The sequence below is a fragment of the Vanessa cardui genome, chromosome 5 (genome assembly GCF_905220365.1).
Source record: "Vanessa cardui chromosome 5, ilVanCard2.1, whole genome shotgun sequence".
Lineage (NCBI taxonomy): Eukaryota > Metazoa > Arthropoda > Insecta > Lepidoptera > Nymphalidae > Vanessa > Vanessa cardui.
The window spans coordinates 536431-562753 of record NC_061127.1 but is presented as its reverse complement, the minus strand read 5'-3'; the positions used below and the strand labels follow the sequence as shown (position 1 = coordinate 562753).

Sequence of the window (26323 nt, the reverse complement as noted above, 5' to 3'; positions counted from 1 at the left end):
GTATAACATATCTGTTTATTAGAATATCATTGGTACAAAATCAATGAATGAATCAGTGAAAACAAAATAACCGAAAATACCCGGTAGTGCGAACGACGCATCTTTTACTAATACGTCAGTTAATAAAACTAAGGTTGTAGTACTTTTGTTTTTAAATAATAAAATAATGAAATTATGTCTAGAGATACATCACGTGCCACTTCACGTCTAGAATAAATCGCATATGCAATAATTGTAGGTCTCTTTAATCAAATAATATAAACTTTACTACGATATTGTTTACTGCGAACACAAACGTCTTTATTTGTTTTACTCCATGAACAATATTTAAACGAAACATTAATATTTTAATATTAATAATTTAAAAGATATAAATCTTCGTTTATGTGTGTATAAAAAAATACAAAAAATATTTACTCATATTTAAATTTCGAATGTTAAAAAAATGAAATGAAAATAAAAAACGACGACATTACTGATGTTATTCTTTTTTTGAATATAATAAGTATTAATATCCTCGCTTAATTTGAGAAAAGAGTCCTTCTGATTATAATTATATTTAAATTTGGATTTAAATGTGTAAAAATATCAAATTGAAATAAAAAATTATGACTCACCTACATTATTTTTTTTTGAATGTGTTCATTTTTAAATTTTTCATAATATTATTTCTTTTGTTCTATTTTTTATAAATCCTAATCTTATTATATTCATATAGAATAAGAATACAGTTTTAAATGTGTGCGAGTCCTACCTGTCTCCCGTGAAAAACGTCTTTCCGTCGCTTAATTTGAATGTAGAATCCTTGTAGCCCCATCCGTACCATTTGAGTAATTCTTGTCTGAAAAAAAAGCAAAATTATAATTGTAATTGTCACAATTCCCAAAAATATGACAATATGTCTTGGAAGACCAATAAAAAAAACATTATAAATTGACATTGCGGTCATAGTGTCAAGACAAATTCAAAAATTGAAATAAAACTAGTTATAACGGATTTGAATCGCGTATTATTAAGACTGTAGGATAGTCTACCCGTGACCACGAAAGTTGTAAAGTACTCGAAACGTCGGATGTTAAAAATAATTAATACACGCGATTCTAATCCGTTATAACTAGTTTTATTTCAATGTGTAATAATCGCGAAAATTTAAGACAATATTAAATTCAAAAATATTTGATGCGTTACATTGGTTAGGAAATAAGTGCTTGAAAAGAATTGGCGAAGAAATTCATGTCATATATTCCTATTATAGTTTCCATACATTAATAAAATTTATATTTTCGTTATTTGAAGTAGGTCGGAGGCGAACTTCTCATTTTTAAGCGTAATGAAATAATGTCTGCACGCGAACGCTCTTTATTGATTGAGTTGAATTTTACAATTGAATAGTTTGGACGTTTGTCAAAAAATATTCAAATGATTGAATTGAATGTTTTCAGAGATCCTTCATAAAAAGTATACCACGTCCCATAAAAAAGTTGCTGACCCTTTTTAATCGAGTAATTAAATTTACAAGTTGAGGCTCGTTTGGTAAAAGTGTGTCACAATATCTGAAAAACATTTACATTTTTTTATATTTTTTACATATATAAAAAGTACATTAATAGATATATCTATAGGATCAAAATCATTTTTTATGGTATAGGTTGGCGGACGAGCATATGGGCCACCTGATGGTAAGTGGTCACCATCACCCATAGACAATGACGCTGTAAGAAATATTAACCATTCCTCTTACATCGTCAATGTACCACCAACGGGAACTAAGATGTTATGTCCCTTGTGCCTGTAGTAACACTGGCTCACTCGCCCTTCAGACCGGAACACAACAATACTGAGTACTGTTGTTTGGCGGTAGAATAACTGATGAGTGGGTGGTACCTTCCCAGACGGGCTTGCACAAAGCCCTACCATCAAGTTGTTTACTGTGCTTATCTTTATTTTACTTGAAAGTTGTAGTGACTTGCAAATGTATTCAGAGGGTAAGCCGTCCTTTTGTTTCAATTACCATTTTTTAAATATAGTTTATATTCATCAGTATCACATATTAGATTCATTTGATCTAATTTATGTGTTTGTAGTTTGTTACAACTGAAAACGTCGTCTCTGACTCAATGAGTACTGAAATACTAGAGACACAAGTAGCTTTACTGAGTTTTGTTGTATTCGGGATTGCAGGGTGAGTCAGTCGGTGGAACTACAATCAAAAGGGATATAGCATCTTAGCTCCCAAGGTTAATGTCCTTTGGCGAAGGAATGGTTAGTATTTCTTATATCGCTAGTGTCACAGAAATACATACATATACATATGTATTTTAATGGGTCTACTGATATTAAATATGGCTAGGAACCTAATGAGGCGCCGAATGAGGAATTCCCTTTCCCCTGATTAAAGGCTCAATCTCAGGCTAATGCTTACGTTAATGTTTCGAATGAAGGCAATACCGGCGGTACCGTAATTTTCTTTTGCTATAAATACAAATAAGAACATATTTGTGAGCTCATGATAATTTTAAACAAACATTCATTGCACGGTGTTTATTGTGTGCTATGTACACTTCATTTAACACACAAACACTATTGTTTAATCGCTAAATACAATGTAAATAGTTCTATAGCTCAATGAAATGGACGGAGCATTCAATTACACACGATTTAATAACAAATTACTTAGATACACCACAGCTACTCTTTATATTACTATGTAACTTTATTGCTTATGAACTATTGTTATATAAATTGGTTTTCTACTGGTGTTACCTGTATATTTAATTTTATTGCTTTATGTGTTAAATATATACTCGCACTTTATATATAAATAACATATTTATAAAACTAGGGGACTGTTACATGTTGCTTTGTTCGGAAACACGACGAATATATTGGTACAAACTTTAGGTCAAAATATTCAGCAATTTTAGTGCGAATAGAAAAAGGTTTTTATCCTATGATATTTATGTACATAGCCTGTTTTATTTATTATATATTCGGGAAAAAACCCGCAGAAAATTACTAAGTAATAAATAATTCAGATACTATACAAACCAACCAACAGAATAAAAAATAGAGAAATAAGCACAAAGTCAATATACATATAAAAAAAGTTTAAAACTATTAATTACAAATTAAAAAATACCAAATATATTGATAACATATGTTTAGAGGTGATATCGTATAACATGTCCCGCGTTTCTTTAAGGATATATTATTTAGAAAAAAAAAGTAAAGTGCAATACATTTCGAGATGAAAGGATATTGACTGGAACAAATCGACGTGTTAACATACACGTATTCCAAGTTTAAATACAGACATATTTGACAGCACTCCAACCAACACGCTTAGCTATTCAATTTTCTTCTAATAATAAATAATGACAGCTGATTTCTGTTTTATAAAACATAAATCGAGGAAATTAACGAAGTAGGTACAAATGTACTATGAGACTACTGATGTTTTCTATAGCTGTTCTAAACGAGTTGATAAACATATAGCCGATTTTTATCCGACCCGAGTAGATTCTCAATGTGGATTTATATAACAAACAGAAATAAATCATTTGAAAACTATTTTCTCCGTGATTGACCTAATAATGTTTAGTTAAGAAATTTTGGGCCAATGGACAATAAAAAAAATTAAAATTTGTAATCATTTACGCTCTGACCCGAAGACAAGAATATACAAGTATTTAGCGAAGCACTAAGTCCTACTTATTTATCGTAATAAAAAACGTTTTTGAAAATCCTCGAGAACATATTTATTACCTACAAATTATTTAACAAAAAAAAAAAAAACATTAAAGTTACATTCTTTCGAAAACTTTTGATTTTGATCTTCGTTTTGTTAGATTAGTTACAATTTTAGGCAACTTGGCTAAAATAATTTGCAAGAGACTCGGGCAAATGATATAGGTAAATAAATGCAATTGAATAATGTATGTCCTGGATCGAAATCATCGAATAACTCTCCTCCTTTTTTTATCATTTTTAATCGTATAGCTTTCATTCAGTAATATTCCTTATGTTTAAAATCTAATCTAATCAGCTATAATTGTATACTATAACTATATACATTTTCAAATTCAATATCATAATTCAGCAAAGAAGCGTTAATGTTATAACCTACCGTCAGAAATAAACAACTCGGACCTGAGAAAATCCGGAAAAATTTAGCCAGCGTAAAAAATATCTTGCCGTGATAAAGCTAGGCAGATCATTTGATATTTATCACTGTTGGTACATATATTTTTCATCGAAAAAGACTAAATTTATCATAGACAAATCTTAGGTTAATTTAAATGGTTTTTAATAAGGTTTTAATCTAACCTTATATCATAAAATAAAATCACGATGAAAAGCGCAGTAGTTCGAAACGAACCTTGTATTATTAAACGTTAATAATAAACAATTAAAGTGATAACACTATTGGCTTACTAAACATATATGTATATATATATGTGTAAGTTTACTTGGTGGTAGGGCTTTGTGCAAGCCCGTCTGGGTAGGTACCACCCACTCATCAGTTATTCTACCGCCAAATAATAGTACTCAGTATTGTTGTGTTCCGGTTTGAAGGATGAGTGAGCCAGTGTAACCACAGGTTGGTGGCACATTGACGATGTAAGGAATATTTAATATTTCTTACAGCGTCATTGTCTATGGGTGATGGTGACCACTTACCATCAGGTGGTCCATATGTTCGTCCGCCATTCTATACCATAAAAAGAAGCTTTTGAATCGTAAGCTTAAGGTTAAGATTCTACTAAGTTTAACCTTTACTTAACCGGCAAAGTTAACTCTTTTCCTCAAATAAGTCACTGATTCGTTTATATCTTAATTGTATATAATTGGTATTTGTTATTATTTTTTAATTTAAAATCATCACTTGCAAAAAATTACACGGAATAATTAATATATTATTTTGGCCTTGCAGTGCAACTGTGATATACATTTATAATACCACGACGTCAAATTCTTAAGCTGCGCCTACAATTTACGAGCTCAATTTGTTTTTACAATAAACTTTTTTTATGTCGTATCGGTAGACAACTGAGCCATCGTAGACATTGATGCTGTAACAAATATAAATCATTGCTTTGCGAATGAATGGGAACTAAGACATTATACCCCTTGTGCCTGTAGTTACACTGGTTAATTAAAGCTTGAAATATAAACACAACAATACTATGTATTAATGTTCGGCTGTACACTCATATGATGCCTGGTTTGACGTTTTGGATATGGACCTACAACTAAAAACCTTGGGATAAGATCCAAAACCATAAGACTTTGCTAAGCTTATTAAGGGGACATAATACGCTATTATATCTATTAAACCCTTAAACCAAGTATATCAATGTCTTTATCTATAAGTATTTTTTTATTATGAGGGCGTGTTTTACACTTCCGTTTATCTAAGTATGACTGATATCATTCGATAACGACTTATCACGATGTACTGATATCGTATAGTGACCTATTTACACGGATATTAGGTAAATTAATTATTCGGATAACTTTTATTGGAATATAACATGCAGTATTTCTAGAATGGGAATCGTGGTGGCCCAGATGTGGACCTAAACTGTATATCGTAGGTTCACTTGGTGGTAGGGCTTTGTGCAAGCCCTTCTGGGTAGGTACCACCTACTCATCAGTTATTCTACCGCCGAATAACAGTACTCAGTATTGTTATGTTCCGGTTTAAAGGGTGAGTGAGCCAGTGTAACTACAGGCACAAGGGACGTAACATCTTAGTTCCCAAGGTTGGTGGCACATTGACGATGAAAGGAATAGTTAATATTTCTTACAGCGTCATTGTCTAATGGTGATGGTGACCACTTACCACCATCAGGTGGCTCATAAGCTCGTCCGCCAACCTATACCATAAAAAATCGGTGACACACCGATAAATAAATTGTCATTTGCTTAATTTGCGTTTAGCATTCATATCTTAACAAGCACATCCTGTGCAACCCATTTAACTTCCACCCAGCTAAATACGCTCCAAACATTTTTTATATAGATGAAGATTCCTTCAGTAAAACATGATGATGCATATTTGCTTTAATCAGAGAAGCGTAATTCTTAGTATTGCTGTATTTACTTACATCGCGTCCTGATGCATTCTTCAAGGTATTCATGTATATAAATCCGCGAACAATAATTTAAAATTATATATTTTTGAACCCGTGTATAATTAAACTTAGATAGATTTTGAATTAATTAAAACTTTGTTTTAATATTCTATAATTGGTTTTAAATCTATTCAAAGACATGAGAGAAATGAAAAATGAGTTGAAGATACACAACTTTACTACTTTTAAAATATATGTATGTATACCTAACAATACATAAATGCAGTTTATATTACTACAATCTTAAATCATTGAATTAGATACTGGATTAAGACAACGGTATAACTAAGGTTTGAACTAACGTCTATACTGTATGCAATAGGCGCCCAATTCGCAGAAGACAGAGAGCATAGAGCTACCATCTTTAATTGAGAAAAAGCTTGAGTTGCACAACTCTAAGATCTAATCGTCCGACCAAGTAAGCCCATTTCCAGCATAATCTAGGCGTATCAACGAGGCTTATATTGATTTGATTCATAAATCTTGCAAAAGCTTTTAATAGGGATAAATGTAATTTCTATACCAATATTAAATCTGCAGTTACGTACCCGTTGAAGTTTTGTTTACGCGAATGCCACTATATCAGATTAATAGGGCACTTATGTTTGTTTTCCTGAGACGAGATTAGAAATATTTGTTTTCTAAAATAGAATTTCGACTAAAATTAGTTCGTGGGCTTATTCGCTGGTTTCGAATTAAGTAAACAACTTGTTCTAGTTTCAATCATAACAAATATCGCTTCTTATCGAAATTCGGCAATTTATTCTTTTCAAAATTTAACAATCATCATTACATAGTATAAAACAAAGTTGCTTACCGCTGTTTCCCTATGTACGCTTAGATCTTTAAAATAACGCAACGGATTTTGATGGTTTTTGGTTTAACAGGTGGAGTGATTCGGGAGGAAGGTTTTTGTATATAATACGTGAACAAAATAGTAAAGAAACACTGATAATTTTACAAGTTTAGTTTTTAGTTTCTATGAGATGTCGTAAATAAACAAATTCTGTAGTTTATTTAGTATCATCATTGCACCGTGCGAAGCGGGGTCGGGTAGCTAGTAATATTATAAATTTAAACAACAGAATCATAACAGAGTTAATTTTGACTCTGAATTGAATCTAATTTAGATTTATGTTCAAGATCGAGGAAAGGACATAGGTTAGTTTTCATCGCGGTAATCTTTCCTAAAAGGTATGAAAAGGGGAGTGGAAATTTGTATTGGGAATCAATCATTTCTAAAGTAAAGTAAAGATAAACGATAAATGATGTCATTTTTGGAAAATAAGGTTATTTTATAGATAATTTAAAATTTTAATACTATTTATGATAATGGAGCTTGAAAGTGTGTATGTAGTAGCCGTGGTTAGAAGTTAGTTTAACAATATTTTAGCATAGCCGGTACATTCCGTATGTTGATAATACAATTACGAGGGCAAGAATATATATAAAAAGAAATATATATATATCTATATATATATATATATCTATATATATATATATATATATATATTTCTTTTTAAAAATATATTATGACTCCAACGGTTGCTTTTGAGTTGGTTTTGAAGCCAAAACTTAAAATACTTTTTAATTTTTTTAAAAATTAATAATATTTATTATTTCAATTTTATTAATTTACCCTTTTTTTGTAAAATATTAGTGATCTCTCTGATTATTTATCGAATGTAAATAATATAGTTATACTGAAGTTTGATTACAAACTTTATCGTATTTTCTTAAAAAAATTGTATCGATAAGATAAGGATGCTATGACACACATTTAGAATGAATATCTAATTATATATAGATTTTTAAAGGTAAACTCAAAATAATATCAATTTAATCGGTAACGGATTAAAATTCTTGTCGGATATTTTTGGCGGGAAAGTATTATGTGGTATATCCATGTAATGTTTGCTTATTAAAACGTTTACGCTATGAATACATTACAGTTTTGATATTTTTAGAATAACGCTCAGTTAATTATACTTTGAAAACTAGGACAGAAAAGCAGACGCTCGTTTTAATAATTAATACACATGTACATTTTTATAGCGCAATACAATATTTTGTATTGGAAAATGAATAATAAATATTTTAGTTTAACATAGCTAGTTCTAAATGGTTGGTGTATTAATATGTGTAACAATAAACCCACCTTTGTCGAGGGATCACACTTTTAACTTTAATAAGGGTCTCATTTTTCTCGTTAACTTCACGTTTCTTAATTTTATCACTAAAAGTAATTGTTTGATCACTCTGCATTGTTGCATTGTTACTATTATTATTCAACTCGGTATTTTCTAACATATTTTTCGCACCAGTTATCATGCCGGTTGACATTTTTACTCGAGTCGAGACTACGATTATAGATTTATGTCCGCCAACATTTGATACGATTTTTATAAATCGCGCAGCCCGCCGCGCATGTCTGAAATTTTCTGTCGATAAAACAGGAACTGTAAAGAAGCGACATCTATTGCATACTTTGGAACCTATTGAATGCGCTTTTCTACATGCGCTTGGTTCATATATCTACCACAAGATGGCGTTTATAGAAGTAAAATAAAAACACGAGAATTTCTTTATGTATTTATTTGTATGTTGTACAAGACATACTTACTTTAAAGGTTAAACGTATTACAAAAAAACTACATTTAATACAATACGATTATATGACTATTGATTAATTACAATAATTTACTATAAATTATATTGGCCAAAAATAAAATAAATCTGGTATAAATCAGATCTTAGAGCATTAAAAAAATTATTAAAAAAACATAATTTATGCACTATATATTAAATGCATTTCAGAGCCTCGGCTTTCCAAACAGAGACATTTATGTTTCTAAAACTCTTACCAAATTTGATCAATTAATAAAATGGCATAGTTACTTAGACCTTAGACAAATATAATGATATTGTAGAAAAAAAATAGCTTAGTTTGCCTCTGCTATGGAATAATTAGAGTGTAGGACATAACCTATTTGTGGCATCGTATTCTTAATACTACGTAATAATTTAAATTCGTGACGCAGTCTTAATAATATACCTAAGCACCTATCGATTACTTATTTTTACATCCTAAGCATAAAGCGTTTATTTACAGGAGTATACACTCCAAATATATGTGATCGGTGTAACATATAGTATTAAAAGTAGAGCCCTGCTGTTTATTGATTTATTGCCTTCCAAACATTAGTTTAACTATAGGTATTATTACAACGACATAAAAATGTACTTTCATGAGATAATACAACATTAAATGGTTTAAAAATGCGCTTTTGTTTAGATTTTATAACAATTTATATAAAATTTGAGTCACTTTTACAATGCAAAAGTTTCTCATTTTTATTTGTTCATAATTAATTCAAACGACGTAACTGTCAACGGAATTAGGGTAAAACAAATATAGCGGTCCGTTATCATAAATCTTATCATTTTAGATTTTTCTCATGATAATATAAACCTGACGTGTTTTAGATATGTTCGGTCGGCTATAGAATTAATAACATGCCATAGTTTGATTTTCATTACATAGACATGTTATTGTATTACTTTAGCGTAATCGCGATAAAACGTAAGCCTCAATTATTACGTGTTCCTTAAAAATAAAATTAATACAATAACATCAGTCTAATTAATGTAGATTGTAGAGTATTTAAATAATAGAATTAGGGAAGTAGTCTGTGGTACTCCGCGGAATTCTTGTTCTTGTCGATCACGTAGAATGACTTCGGCTTCCCGTTGCCAGAGAAGTATTTCCTGAACGATGACTTTTTCGATGGAACGTAGTAAGCCAACGCGTCGATCGAGTTGGGGTGATTGATTTTCGGCCAAGTCGGCGTGCTTTCGACGTTAACAACGTCGTCGTCAAACCTAGCTTGTGGACGGTTCTTTGTGAGTTTGTGTAGCACTGGCAGGTTCCAGTGGTAGACCCTCGCTGGTTTCCCGTTGCTTGTCATTTGGAGGGGTAAGGTTCGAGCCGCAGCCGGAGCGGGGTCAGCGTGCGTGTAATAGCTCGTGTTCGGCGGTAATTTGATCACGTACATTCTTGAATCGCCGGTCGCGTGGCGTCTCCCCTGCTCAGCGAGACGTTTCCTGTGATGAGCAGCTGGTATCCTGAGCTTCTTGAGGCCGAGCGAGCTGAGGAGTTCGTGAGTGGTGGGCTCCTTTCTGTCTAAGGTTAGGTTGTCATCTTGCGATGCGGGCATGGCGCATGTTGCTACTACCGCGAGTAGCAGTGCTGCACATCTGAAACAATCGAATTTACAAATCAGTGGGCTTGTATTTAATCTAGACACGCGGTAGCGTGTCAGCCAAGTTCAGGTAATCAATATTAAGGACATCCTTTCTGAAACAAAACGAATGTCTTACACAGTCGTTCTTATATGGAACGTTAGATATTTTCAACTTTGTTTAAACATTACGTTAAAAGAAATATTATTATTATTATAAGGAACATTTTTTTACAAATATATTAATTTTATATTAAAGATATTGATAAGACGTTGGCTATTTGTAGCCCGCAACATCTCGCGTGCTAGGAGTTGATCAGGCTGATCGACTTGATAGATATTTTTTGTACTCAATAATACAAAAAAATTTCATCAAAATCAAATGAGTTTAGCAGTGAAAGCACTACACTATTGGTATCTATGCATAATAAAGCGTAAAAATTTTATTGATTCTCATATAAATTTCATTGTAAAAAAATATTTTTGAGACACATTTGTTCTTTTTGGCTGCTTGTATATAGCAACAATGTCACGATATAAAATTTAGGAAGTCGATTTTAATTTGACAACACTCATCATAACTTGTAACTTTGTAAGAAATTCGGTGACAGTATAATAACAAGCTATTATCGAGAGGAATGAATGATAGAGTCGAGAAGTAGGTACACCATAGAGCTCTATATTGGCTGTATAAAATACCTCGTGTTTAGTTTCCTTTAATTTGCTTTGACAAGTATAACACATTACTTTAGTAAATGTTTTTCAAGTCATTTTGATTCAGAGTTATATTAACATTGTGTGAAAAACATATTCTATTATTAGGTTTGCCGAGATTTCAAAACATGTAAATAATTATTTTCATTTCAAAAGAGGAACAATAGGTCATCACTGGACACGTTTCATCGTATAATAGCCTCTATTTGCAGAGTCATAAAATCTTTTATGGTATATACTCGCCATTGACTATATATTGAAGTTGTTTACAGAGATCTCTGAGAAAAGGCTCTCGAGAAATCAAACAGTCGAGGTAAGTTGCGTCCTCGTTGTAAAGCCGTTGTCGTGTCTTTGGAGTAATTAGCATACTCTATGAAGTTATGTTAATAAAGCTGCTGGCTCACCGAGCTTTCGATTGAAACAAAAAAATTGTAATTGGCTCCTTTGTAATGTAATCTAAGTACTTGATGGTAGAGCTCTATGCAAGCCCGTCTGGTCAGTTATCAATCATTTATCAAATATTCTACCACCAAGCAGCAATATTTTGCATTAATGTGTTCCAGGTTAAATGTAAGCCAGTGTAACAAGTGACATTAGGTAATACCATATTTGGTGACATGGGAATTGATTCATATTTTTTAATCTGTTATCAGTTACTCAGTGAGCCAGAGCTATGGCTTAGTGTCTCATAATTTTAGAAAAACTCTTTTAAGTATCGTAATAATATTTCATTGGGAGATTTTAATAAATACAATAAAGTCGACTATAGATAATTTGTATAAAAGAACAAATACCTAAAATATTGCCTTGTTATCAAAATTTAAACAAAAATCAAATGACTTCCACGCTCAGTACGCAGCCAGCTTTATCAAACGGAATCGCGCATCCATAAAATATTTGTGTTTGTCAAAACACAAGACCAGCAAACCTCCGTAATTGAGAATCGCAAGCATATGCAAATTCAACGTCTTTCTACGACGCGGCCTTTCTTTGTGAACACATAAAAACTTCGACTATGAATCGTTTTATCTATCTATCGTAAGATTTAGAAACATATTGAGATAGAATATACACATATTGAATATAACATATGTTTTACATACCAAGAATTTTGTAAAAAATCAAAATATACTTACTTTATTCAAGAAGGTTTTTACAAGTACTTTTGAATCGTCATTTAACAACTTTTTTTATATTAAGTGAAGCTACCGATTCGGAAAATAGATTCTACCGAGAAGAACCGGAAAGAAATTCAGTAGTTACTCTTTTTTAACATTAACAAAAAGAGTGAAGTTAGTTAATTACAATTATATTCCTGCCTCGAAGTCAACGAAGTATTAATTCCACGCTCTTTTACCGTCTGTATAATCTTGTATTGAATAATACGCCTTCTTCACCAATGTATTTTTTACAAATGATTTAAATTTATGAAACGGCAAAGTTAAAAATGTCTGTGGAAACAGAAATACTCTCGTTAAAGCAGGTTCTTAAAAGCAACATTCATAAAATAATCAATTCATTATTGGAACAGAGAGATAAAATAATTCTAGGAATATAATCAGTTTCATTTGAAATAAAAATAATAAACGTATTCGAGTAGGTTCTAACGAAAACATTTGTAGTCATCATTTAACAAGATGAGTTACGTGGAAAGCTACCGGTTCGGAATATAGATTCTACCGAGAAGAACCAGCAAGAAAATCAGTAGTCAATCATTTTCATTAATCAAATTACATGCTAACCGTATACCCTTAAAAGGAACGCATTTTAATTGCAAACTTCCTAACGGGTTTATTTCACATAGATAAAGATATATAATCTAACGTATTACATGCAATATAACTATTAATCAAATTAAGATGTGAGATAATATGAGAAGTCTAAATTTGACTAAGGTTAATATAATGTTTCGTTGCGGGAACTGAAGTCGTGGGTTAAAGGCAAATAAAGAGTTACTAGGTTTTGACACAAAAATATCGTAGGTATTATGAAAGTAAAGTAAAGTAACAGCCTGTAAATTTCCCACTGCTGGGATAAGGCCTCCTCTCCCATTAAGGAGAGGGTTTGGAACTTATTCCACCACGCTGTTCCAATGCGGGTTGGTTGAATGCACATGTGGCAGAATTTCAATGAACCAATGATGTGTTTTGGAAAAGAGAATTATAAATGAACTATGTTTTGATATCTCAATGTCGTCGCCTCTTGTTTTCGAAGCGAGCGTCATTTTTCTATTACAGAAAGCCATTAACGTTCTTTGTTTTTATTAGAAATTCCAGGAATTTCCAGACAACGGCGACCGGTAGTATGGAACACTGAATAAAACGCCCTTAATCAAGGCTGAGAATGGTAATTATGGAAAGAGAATGAATTTTAGTTACGTAACTTATTTCGTTTTAAAAACTTTTATTTTTAATTATATAATTTGTTTTATTATTATAATTGGAACCAACAGAACAATGTTAAGCGTTAAGCGTTATCTTCGTAGTAGTTCTTGCATAGACTGATTACTTTCATTACTTGAATGCAGAACCATAATATTAAAAGATGATACAGATTATAAAGAAAATTTCCCACTGCTGGGCTGAGGCCTCCTCTTCCATTAAAGAGAGGATTTGGAACATATTCCACCGTGCCGTTCTAATGCGGGTTGGTGTAATGCACATGTGGCAGAATTTCGATGAAATTAGACACATAGGTTTTTTCACGATGTTTGAGCTCGAGATGAATTATAAACACAAATTAAGCACATATATATATAGTGGTGCTTGCCTGGGTTTGAACCCGCAATCATCGGTTAAGATGCACGCGTTCTTACCACTGGGCCATCTAAGCTCAATACAGATTATAATCTGATCTTAATTTTATGGACGAACAATCAAAAGGGCTTTTTAAATCGCGAATCGGGAAAATATTGCAAGTTACCTAACAAATTAGATTAGACTAATGATAGATTTGAGCTGAGTGGAAAAAGCCATCTTAACTGGTGATATCGCAGGAGACGACGATGGGTCGTTTTTATGTGAAGCACATACTTAAAAATCATTAGCACCTAGTGCGTTACGAGTCCTAAATATGGCGGGAAGCCAGCACAAGCGCGCTGTGCATGAGAATTTAAACAGGAGGGTTGACATTAGGTTGTTTTCTGTTCGTAAAAATACACAGAAAATTTTTCTTGAGTTCTAAAACATATTTCAAATAAATAATAAGCGATGATATGATAACGAAAAATTACAATTAAGAATACAACTATAACAATATATTTACAACATTTTAATCCAATCGGTTTTTTTAATTAAATACGTTTAGAAATCAATCTCGAGATTATCCAGACATTCAAATGGAAAATTGTACAAGAGAAAATATATATCTTTCTCCAATAAATCTTTTTCTCCTAAAAAGGTTGTATATTACACAGATTAAATTATTAATTATAATGAAGGAACTATTTAATAGCCAGTGATAACACGAAACCCGTTTCATTACTGCGTTCAAGTAGCGGAGATATTCGTCGAAGATAATCTGTGTCTGAGATAAAACAATCTGATTTGCGTATGTTTTAGTGTTACATCAAACTACTAAGAAGCTAATGTATTACTATATCAATTCAATTAATCCCTTCTTTGAAGACGAGTAAGTATATAATTCTTAGTCTGATAGATGCAAACTCAATTCTCAATCTCAATATTAATCTTTAAAGAAGATTTTAATGATGCCAGTTAATGTGTATTTCACATTTGAACAATTCATTTTCTCTAAGTTTTTCTCAATAGAATTTTCTTAAGTAAGTTTCAATTTAAATTAATTGTGTAAAATGACGACTCTAAAACATTTATCAGCGTATGGGAATAAAGTATATTTGATTTTGAGCATTTATATTACGCAAATAGCTTAAAAAACAATTATGCCATGCGCCGGAAAACCGTACATTGTCATATTTACTATATATTTATTTATAAACCCCGCAGAATCACCATCGATAAAATTAGATTAGTATGCCTTTGTTCATGTATACAATAAGTACTTTAAAATTTTTGAACATCTTAGAAAAAATGACAAACTGAGTTTCAGATTTTTAACAACATATAATTTTCAACTTTGTATAACTATATGTATCCCTTATGTATGTAAAGATTTTTTTAATATTTCAATAGTGCGGGTCGTTGATCAATTTTCGAAGCTTAAAAAGCAATTAAGATGCAAAGTAATCACTATTCACAGGTAATTATATAAGTTAACGGACGTGAGAGAATTTCTTTAACCCAAATTAGATGTAGACTTATAGAGCCTAAGGCCTACACGTTTTTCATCAAAGAAATCAGGTTAAATTGACTTAAAAGAATACGTTGAATAGCTGTCATTAAGAGTACACGACTAGAACACTTAGAAATCGCCATTAGCTGACCCTTCGTTACGAGCGCTGTGATAATGATGAAGCTTCAAAATGATTCGAGTAGTTACGTCTGTTTTGTTGTAAATCGTAACGATATTTTGATAAAGGTGTATTTACAATAAAAGATGTATGTTTTTTTTAAATTATATATATTAATAGATATGGAAGGCATATAAAGCCATCCTTGTAATTACGTCTAAAATAACAAAAAATATTTTTAAATAATAATAATCGTAATCGATATGTAAGGAAAAAAGCCAGTTTACTGTCCTGTAAGCAGCATAGAAGAACTCGGTTCCAAAATGTTTGGTTCATACATACACAATGCAAAAATAATATGGAATTACCTTCCATAGTCGCTGATATTGTCAATGTATACAAAGCTCCATTACCATAGGTTATGCCAATGATATCAAATCATATAAAGGATTCTTAAAGCATTCAGAGGATGTAAAAACATTAAAACTACTTAATGACACCATAATGTGATTTAAAACATACAAAATGATATCGCAAATGTTTAAATTCGCTACCAATTTCAATTTTATCCTTTTAAATCAGGATGGAAACGGAATTAACAAATAATGATGATTATGGTGATTATATTAATCGAAGCTTACTTTAATACAGGATTATAGTACGACACAGCACCGTTATAAAACCGATCACATCCGAATTAAGTACGCTATCCCAAATTATCAGTATTTATTTCTTATGTAAATATGGTGTTTACACAAACGTAATAAGTTGTAATATCATATTCGTCGATTTACATGCACTTGCTTTCTCGGATTGAACTGACGCAAAAATCTATAGCGACGAATAGCGTTGAATGGCGCGATATGGAGCTATTTCTATTGGTTGTGTAAATCGGCTCCTACTATGGCCTGTCAACCCGTGGACACATTGCCTATTGAAAAAATCCTTATACAGAATTGTATTAATCGTTTTATCGAGGCGCGCACACGCAATGCATCAGTTTGAAAACTAGTTTATCGAAATATAAATGCTATTACAATTTAATTTATGACTGATCAATGATATATATCTGTCCCATTTATCGTAAATAATATGCGATTTAAATCGACTTTCAGGTAGAGAGAACTGGCTGAGGAAAAATATTTGTAGATGCTAAATTTAGATGTATTTTGCGGTCGGCAAATGTTATCACACTTATTGTTTATTTTTCTACAACTATTGACATAGGCAGAATCGTTGTAAGTTTGAGCAGCAAAAAAAAACAAAATTAAGAAAAATATTGGAGGTACATCACTATCGAAGTAAATATTCATAACTAACTGGATAATATGGTCTCAGACACATGCTAACGCGGATTTTTATTTTAAAAGACATATAATTAATAGTACTTAGTTTCATACGAGGATATAGCGTATCGTAAACATGCATACAATTTTTTTTTGGATAGACAATTTGTACAAAATGTTGACAAATGATATATGTATAAACCTTTTTTGTTTACCACTCTTTCATAAACGGATGGAGATGGATATACATGGAGATACATACAGAGGCAGAGGGATTTTTTTAAACGCTAACTGGGCTCGTGTATCATTTTTAAGACCATCTAGTAATTCTCACGTGTCATTTGTAAATAGAAAACGAATTCATTGCAAAAAACTTATTGATGTCAAAGTTTTTTTTTTAAATCACCGTAACAGTTCTTCATTTACATAAAATAAATTAAATTTGAAATAAAAAAAAACTTTTAAAGCGCCTGCTAATTACTTTACAAGCAACCTTATCTATTCACTAAAAGTTATCATCGCGTGCAAGGTTTTTTAATTAATTAAATATTTCATAAAATTACTGTAATCTAATTTAGTATGCATTGAGTTTATTTTTATTACATACTAGATTGCAGATAGATATGTACTCAGTAGTGACAAAAACACCAAAACTTGATTTAAATAAAATTTATCAGGAAAACGTTTAATAATATTTTGTACAGTAATTACCTTCATCGCTATTAATATAATTTTTTCTTTTATTAATATAAACGTAAATTTTTTGTACTAAATTGATTGCTTTAAAATAAATAAATAATATTCTCATTCGGAAAAAATACCGTTTTAAACTAATGAAATGAATACAGTATACCTACATCAACATTCATAGACATTTATATATTCTATATTTAAGTCTAAGACAACCTCGTTACCGTTAGTCTCGTTATTAGGCCGAAAAGCCGCGAAGTCTTGGGTTCAAACCTTAGGGCAAGTAAAAAGTTATTAAGTTTTCAATCGAGCTGTGTAACCTCTGTGTGTATTCCAAATATAAGTATATAAGTATATAAGATTTTGGAAAACATGTAAAATGTTGGTACGCCTGAACATTTTTCGATGTTAAGATTTGCATATACGTTGCATCACGATAATGCAATTATTGTGTACTTACTTTTGCATTTTAATATATACTGTGTCAACTACGCAGAATACATTATAGCGCAAAAGTTTTGTACTCCCTTGAGTTTAGCCACCATGACGGGAATCGGTCAGGACGACATAATTGTAAGATTTATATACGTGTTTTTTATAAAACTGAATTCCTCCTAAACGCTTGGACCGATTGTTTTGTGAGTTACCGTTAGCGGGAAGTTAATAAAATATTAGCTGGATACAGGCTGCTATTCAAAAAGGTCAAATTCAAAACATACTTTATTCAAATAGCATTTACAAGCAATTTTGAATCGTCATTTAGCAACTATATTAAGCTAAGCTACTACTAGTTCGGAAAGTACTATATTATAAATTTAATGAACACAGGCGGAGTTGCGACGTGTAGTGCTAGTTTATCTTACGTGTATGGAGAATTATTTCTTTGAGTACGTGTTTCTATTTAAATATTTTTTGTCAGCATTGACTCTATAATACAACGCTTATTACTTGCATGCACGCAACGTTTATTGATTCCCAAGCGTTAATTATGTATTATGTATTTTTATATAGAACGCGGAACTTTTATAGTTTTTCTCACATATATAATGTTTAATGTTAACAAAAAACGTGAAACGGAACCCTCTTGATGTTTTTCTAATTTCCCATAGACGTATTTTCTGTTAACATAGCAGTAAGCTATACTAGCTTCCAGTAGCTACCAGTAGTAGCTTGTAATTTTTTACAAAAAAAAAAATTTATATAAAAAATATCAGTTAGCCGTCTAGTTTTTTGACATTAATTATATAGTTTTTTATTTATAATCTATCCCACACGAGTATTCTTAGCAAAGAGAATAAATTCATTCGATATTAAATTTATATTCTTTCTCTGCCAAGTAATAAAGAGAATAATAAGCTCTGAACCTTCTCCAATAAGGGAGACGTGGCTTTAGCCCAGTACTGGGATATTTAAAGGGGTTTACTATTCAAACTCAAACTCAAATTGCTTTATTCAATATAGAAGTATTACACTTTCTTACTGATGGTCAATTGAAACAGTATCAGCAGTTCGGAAAAAGAAATCCCTGACCTGAGAAGAACCGGCGAAAGAAACTGTTTTTTTTTGTCTCATGTATTATATAAACAATTTAAATCAAATGAAATAGCCAGAAGATATTATAAACATTTATTATATTACAAAACATCATTTTAAAGAAATAGAATGACAGACAAACGTATCATCTGATGGTAAATGTTTACCAAATACAACTAATTACTTCATTCTATTCATTCATTCATTAAATCGCCAATGCGCGATCATCCTTGGCAACTAAGATGTTGTGTCCCTTGTTTCGTAATTGAAATTTTAGCGTATTTAACAATAATATATAATAAATAATAATCCTATCCTATTTTCCATTGAAATAAGCGTAACGTTCGCATTAAAAGTAGCAAAGACCATTTATCAATACATCACAATCAAATTTGCGGTTTGACTGAGCCTTACACACAATACAATTATGATTGTTTCACTGCAAAGTGTAGCTACAGTATGTATGCATGTAGTGTAGCTATAATCCAATGATAGAAGAAAAAGATGCACTAACAACAATGACCTTGAATTTACGCGCTCTCATTGGTCGAAATCTAAAACCACCTATGGTATTCATTAGGGATTGGTTGAAATATCGCGTTTTGAATTTCGGCGATGTTGCTATCTCAAATTTGTTGGTTGCATATCATATAGCAGAGCTATTAGTGAATAAGTAATGTGTTTATAGTATAAAATTCAATGATATTGGTTTGATATTCCTATAAAATAGGCTGTTTTCAAGAATTATGCCGACAGATAGTTTGACGTACACGAGCGAATCCAGACCGGCTAGTTTTCAATAATAGCATAATAATAATCTTCGTGTTAATCGTTACAGCTCGGTTCCGCTTGAGCCTCATTTAGCTCTAGGGCGGGATTCATTGACTAATCTCGCATCAATTGCTCGACGAAAGTCCCGTTTCGATGAATAATTCCCATAGTTTATTAGCAAACCAACGTGTATCTCTTGTATCATATTACCTTACGAACAGTATTTAGGTAGAGCAATAAAATATAATTTATTGTATTATAATAAAACCTTCGCCGCTGTTTACAACGCGATAGCGATTCTTTAAACTGTTTCATGAGATATACTGAAACGTAAAACCGTTTGTTCAACTGGTGATAATGATATAATAATAGTTTCATTAATTCAATTAAAGACGTATTCATTTTATTAATAATCTTTTTTATCTCTGGAAGGCGGTTATTGATTTAGACATAAATATTTAATAATGACAGCAGTTACAGTCACGGTACTGCACGTAGAATGCCATAGATTAAGCAATTTGTGTCCGCATTACATGTAACATTACTTGTTCGGTAACGTCGGCTCGTGTGGGCGCGCCTTAACATCGCTGACCGCATGACCTCGACTCCCAGGTCAGAAGCGCGGTCAACGCACTAACGTGCAATGTCGCAGCACTTTCGTAAACGCGCCCGTCTGCTACTTATTTTTATCACAGATTAAAAAAAAAAAACTTATAGATAATTATTATGAAAATTAATAATTTCATTAAATATGTACTTTTAATTGAAATAATTAAAAGAAAAAATACATAATTTCAAATGTTCAGTCAATTTCTAAATGTCAATGTCAAAAGTAGGTATAGATTTTTATAGTTTGAACTTTGTGATATATTTAGCCTGTGTTGCTATCAATAAAAGCTCAGTAAAAGTAAAATGACCATTGGCAGATCTTATCAAAGACAGTCGCCTACACCCAGCCAGACCACCCGGCTGTATCTTTCACGTCTAGATACAAATCGTAGCAATGCATACATTTCAAATAGAATCAATATACTTAAAAGTAAAAGAATGTATGGCTTACATATCTGAAGGACGAAGCTCAATTTAATGATTTTAAACATATTCGTTATCATTTGTCATTTTCATCTGTACTGATATTATTAATAAGAAAATTTCTCCATCTGCCTATCTTAACCAATTTGATGAATATTTTTATGAAGTAAATATGAATTCCAATGCAAGTTCATACTACTGTATAAATAAGTACTTTAGGCTACTTTTTATGCCTATCACGAGAACAGCCGCATGCGAAATTAGTAATCGATATACATATTTGATTAAAATAATAAAATACTTTTTTTTAAATCGGATATAAAGCCATGAAACAGAGAACACAATGGGTAAGATTAGCTCAAATATGATTTACTATCTGGAAGGGACTGGCTCTCCTCTACAGCTTCGCGTAGTTACGCAGGTGTTTGATCCTAAACGTTCGTTGCAAGAGAATGCAAACTGAGGTTAATTTAATAGTTTTATTCTGATGTATTTTTATACTTCTTGCAGCCGCAGAGACGGTCAACGCTCGTCTCTCGACCGCAGCCTCTTAATTCTTATAACATCTAAGTTCTTCAAAGTATATTGCGTAATTATGTTCGAAGTTTTTTTTTTGTTTTCGGTATTATCTTAAAATCTGCTTCGTTAATGATGCCAATACCTAAAGTAATCTTTTCTATCACAACCCCATAACTATGATATTCGGGAGAATGTCTTTACGATGACGTTTTATTAAAATCGTATATTATCTTAAACTCATTCCACTCGTGTCCATTATTTTGAAGAATACACTATGACGCAATAAAACACTAAAAATGGCTGCCGTGGCTGAAATTACATCGAATATCCATCGATTTCATTATACATACATACATACTTATAATTTTTTTATTTTTGAAAAAATCTCAAATAAAATAGTTACAATATAGGATTTTAAACTAACATGGTTATTTTTATTATTAAAGTTATTAATTTCGGGATATTTACCATGTTTTTTATTTTTGTTCGGTGGAGCTCGATATTTCGACATTGTCTACGAATGTCTTGTTCACGAGACTGAAGTGTGCGGGTAGATGCTGATAATGTTAGAGGTGTCCGTATCGGACTACCTCCTTTCTTGTACGTTTGCTACGTAAACACCGGTCACCACTACTATTGTCACCCCTACCATTGTCACAGTGAAATTCGTAGACAATGTCGAAATATCGAGCTCCACCGAACAAAAATAAAAAACATGGTAAATATCCCGAAATTAATAACTTTAATAAATAGTTACAATTACTATAAAATACAATAATGATTAAATTATTTTATAAAGAAATATAGAAGTCAATTATAGTACAAAAATCAATTAAATGAATCGTTAATATTCATATCTTTGCGTACTTATACGATGGCGCAATGTTGCCATCACGACGCAGACGGGCCAAACGTCCGCTACACGATGGGAACCGAAGTATTTCCGAAACTTAAAACCTTAACAGTTTAATGTAAAAACTTTAACCTAGACGGTGGGAATATCATAGTTTCCTTTACCTGTTGACCCACTTCTAATCAATGTTACTAAAGACAATAATAAACTTCCCATTTTAATGAAATATTTAAAATCCAAACTATATTATGTACAGTATAAGATGTTTTTTTTTTTTTGTATTATCATTATTTAGTTCTGCACGTAGATAGAAAATATTCGTCCAATGTAACTTATGGCGGAGTAGATTTGTAAGACAATGATCGGTTGCAAATTGTAAAGTTCCAATACATAATGGGAGTAAGAATATAGCATTATATTGTTCCAAGGAGGCCACCAATGTCACATTAGATGCCGCAGTTCCATTACTTCGGTCTGAATAGCAACATAATACGCTAATTGCCGGCGACTATTGTCAATGTGTGTGACAATGCGTGTCTTTATTCGCGTGTCGCCTAAAACGAAAATCGTGTAAATCATTTTTTTGTAAAGAGAAATGTATCGTGCGAAATTTTAGCTGCCAAAGATTTAAGATCGCTCTTAACAGATGAGCCAATCGAGTGATTGGAATTTCACTTCTAGCTATTAAGATGATAATAAAATTGGGGACGAAATTATCGCCTACAAGCTGATACACATAAAGTTTATAATGTTATTATTTTTTTTTGACATAGAAAAAACCTCTGAATTTCTCCGGTACGTCTAGGTCTAAATTTCTAAAGCGGTAGTAACTTTTTGTATGTCGCTTTGTATGAATTGTGTTCAGATGGACGAGTATCTTTAGACAATTTAATTTATATACATATCTCATTATAAATCTTTCAAGATATTTGCAACTTCACTAAAGTTGAATCGTATTCTTTCCTGAATCTTTAACTGGTCTCACTTCGGACGTAGCTTCGTTTAGATAATGGCCCAGTCATACATGGTATAAAAAAAAGTCACTGTCCCTGTGTGCTTATATCTTTAAAACTACGCAACATATTTTTATGCGGTTTTTGGTTTAATAGATAGACTGATTCGAGAGGAAGGTTTTTGTATATAATACATAGACAATATATTAAAGAAATAAGATGAAATATGTAGTATATATAGTATCAGGATTGCACATATACGAAGCCAGGGCTGGACGCCAGTAACCTATAAACGTAGAGTAATCTTGTCTAAGCTGACATCACTGAGTTGGAGAGCATTGCTTACAATTTTCTATTTCAATTATTAAGCTACTTCCACTGTGATTAGTTAAATGCGCGATTACCATGCGACCCTTATACTGGTAACCCGTTGAAGGTGTACCTGTAATCAGCCGGTAATCAGCTGCGACCATCAGATGTTTGCGGTTTTGAATCTGGGCTATGGTATGTTTATTGGGTTTGAAACGAGGTTATGGAAACCGTTATTCCTAGATAATTTCACGTATGAAAATATACAAAAGAAAATATTGAGAGAGTATAAATGCAATCAAAAATAAATTGTGCGTGTATATAGACGAGAGTGTGTTTCACATATTCGGAGTAATTAAAACATAAATTGCAACTGTATGCAAATAGTAAATTGCAATAAATAAACACTTAGTCACAAATTTTAACATAACACAATAAGATCAGACGTGAAGTTTTCTATTTCGAGCGTATTGACAGTTAATTAATGATTTAGGAAACAATTTAATGTTGGAGATTTCATGTCACCCAGCGTATCACCAAAACTCACACTCATCCTTTTTTTATAACGTACCAAACGAATGCATAACTTTTAAAATCAAGACAAAATACAAGTTGCTAACGATTTACAAATAAACTAAAGTTTAAGCGTAAATTGTCGGAATGGACCAAATTGTCAGAACATGCGTGTTTCGGAAGTTCAATGGTAGTGTTTAATTTGACTAACAATAAGAAATTTAAGTTTTTAGTTTTAAAAATTCACATGTTTTCCAATTCGCTTGGAAAAGTGAAACTGAATATTTTGTACTTTTTCCTTAAAATAAAGCATTTGTCCAACAATTGGAAATTACATGTGTATTACTTTTACGTTCACTAATAGTAATATTTAAAACTTTTTTTCGAGTACAAAACATTACTGTTACATGTACTTAGGAAACTGTTTTTAATTTCAGATTGTTAATAAGTCTGTGTCCTTCTGTGAAAACCACAGACAATAGATACACAATCACCAGGGCGTCTGACAGCGTTTATCTTGCCTACAGGGACGCATACAATACAAGAGATGTTAACGACCAGGCTTACACCATTGCGCGAATACGATTTGAAATTAAAAAAAAAAAAAAAACAACATTGTTTGTGTCTTCCATTTTCAATTTACAAGTTCTAAATCTAACCTATAATATATCTTCCAATGCTATCATTAAATAGTAAATTGGTTGTTATTTCGAAGAAAATAAATTTCAAATTCCATATCAAACAAACAAAATACATTTATCGTATCATATTAATCGTAAGTTTATAAATAGAACAGCATTCTGTAATACCAGCGCGACCTGGAGCTGCATAGCAATTAGCTCAAACTCTACTAGTCAAGTTACTCTTACCTGTCTCTGTATAGCCCTTATTTTTATAACGATAAGGCCTATAATATAATAAATCTTTAATAAGATGTGGATGTACGCATTATAAACACCAGGAATGTAGACAGGTAACTTGGTAATTGCGTCGGGATTTTTTATTGGTTAAGTGAATATTTGAGATTTCAGACACATGTTTAAGATTATACAGCCAAAGGTTATAATACAAAATAAAAATAAATAGAAAATATATACAATTGAAATTGTAATCAAGATCAAACTATATTTATATAACAGATTTTATTCAAACTTTTTTATCAGAGAAAAATTACTGTATTGTTTGCCAAATATTAAGAATTCAGTTTACAATAAAAATGTAATGTATACATAAAAGTATATCTGACTTCACAAATATAATTTTCCGCCGCTATTCGATGTTGCCATTGTATTGTTTATTGAGTATAGCGATAAGTTAATCAACTCATAAATTTCGTATAAAAGAAATTGATAAGTATGTATTTACTTCCATAGAGAATTGAGGAAACGATTTTCAATATCGGACGGATTGATTAATGGAGAAGGTTTCGGTATATAATTCATTATTAGATAGTGTAAATTAGCTTAGCTTATCTCAGCTGTTTGTTGTAGTCGTAGGAATATTCTGATCAATATAGATTCCGATGTCAACTTATTATGTACCTCGTTAATATATGTATATTAATCATTACTCACTAGTAGACCCACTGGTCTCCCGCGATACTCGCGTTTATTCAAAAGATTTTTAGGAATTTCGAAACTTATGACAAGTTTGATTTTGATTTCATTTCATTGTAAACTGCTTGTCACTCATCTTGGCGTCAAAGTGACGAAACCTTCTTTAAACGAAATTTATTGTCAAATAAATTAGATCAGTTAGAATTGGAGTTTGTCAATAACAATTTCCTTCAATTTTTTTTATTACGTTTTTTCCTATACTGCCGTAGAGCCGCTCTCTAACCGGCTAGAAACTTTTTTCCGCTCTGTTATATTAAATCTTCGTTAAATCGCAACAATTTAATAATTTGCAATTAAGAATTATTATTTAATTTTAGCACATCTATGGCTTTAGCTTTTGAAAATGAGACCATAACTGACTTTCTATGTGCAGCTACGTCCCATAACCCCTTGCTCAAATCGGCGGCTAATAATATATATGGACCCGATTACCCGATATTCTCTAGAATTTTGTTTTTTCTTTACTATTTTCGATAAACTTCTTCTCGAATCACTCTATGTATTAAAAAAACCGCATCAAAAACTGTTGCGTAATTTTAAAGATCTAAGCATACCAGTTGTAATTGACTTCTTTTATACTAGGTGATTTCACGTACTTAATTACAAAACTAAACAATAAAGAACAAAAAATCTTAGTAAATAGATTTACATTGATAATGCTATATAGTACATAAGCTAGGTTACAGTTAAGGCGATTTATAGGCGGTGTTATTGGTGGCCGTGCTAGTTATATTATATCCAACAATCAGGTTCTATTACAATGCGATTACGACACCGCGCCAGCGGA

General features: G+C 31.6%; 2 protein-coding genes across 2 annotated transcripts in view; both read right to left on the bottom strand.

Annotated features, from left to right (window-relative positions):
• LOC124530023 (alkyldihydroxyacetonephosphate synthase) overlaps positions 1–8549 on the bottom strand; it is a 34191-nt gene extending 25642 nt beyond the window's left edge. The window contains exons 1-2 of the mRNA XM_047103995.1: positions 8296–8549; positions 755–841 (exon numbers count right to left, since the gene is read on the bottom strand). Of these exons, the coding sequence (XP_046959951.1) occupies positions 755–841; positions 8296–8480 (272 nt within the window). The 5' untranslated portion in view covers positions 8481–8549. The remainder of the gene's footprint in view (positions 1–754; positions 842–8295) is intronic.
• Positions 8550–9472: 923 nt separating this feature from the next.
• The window catches only part of LOC124530071, a 56334-nt gene continuing 39483 nt past the window's right edge, over positions 9473–26323 (bottom strand). The window contains exon 2 of the mRNA XM_047104059.1: positions 9473–10394. Within this exon, the coding sequence (XP_046960015.1) occupies positions 9815–10394 (580 nt within the window). The 3' untranslated portion in view covers positions 9473–9814. The remainder of the gene's footprint in view (positions 10395–26323) is intronic.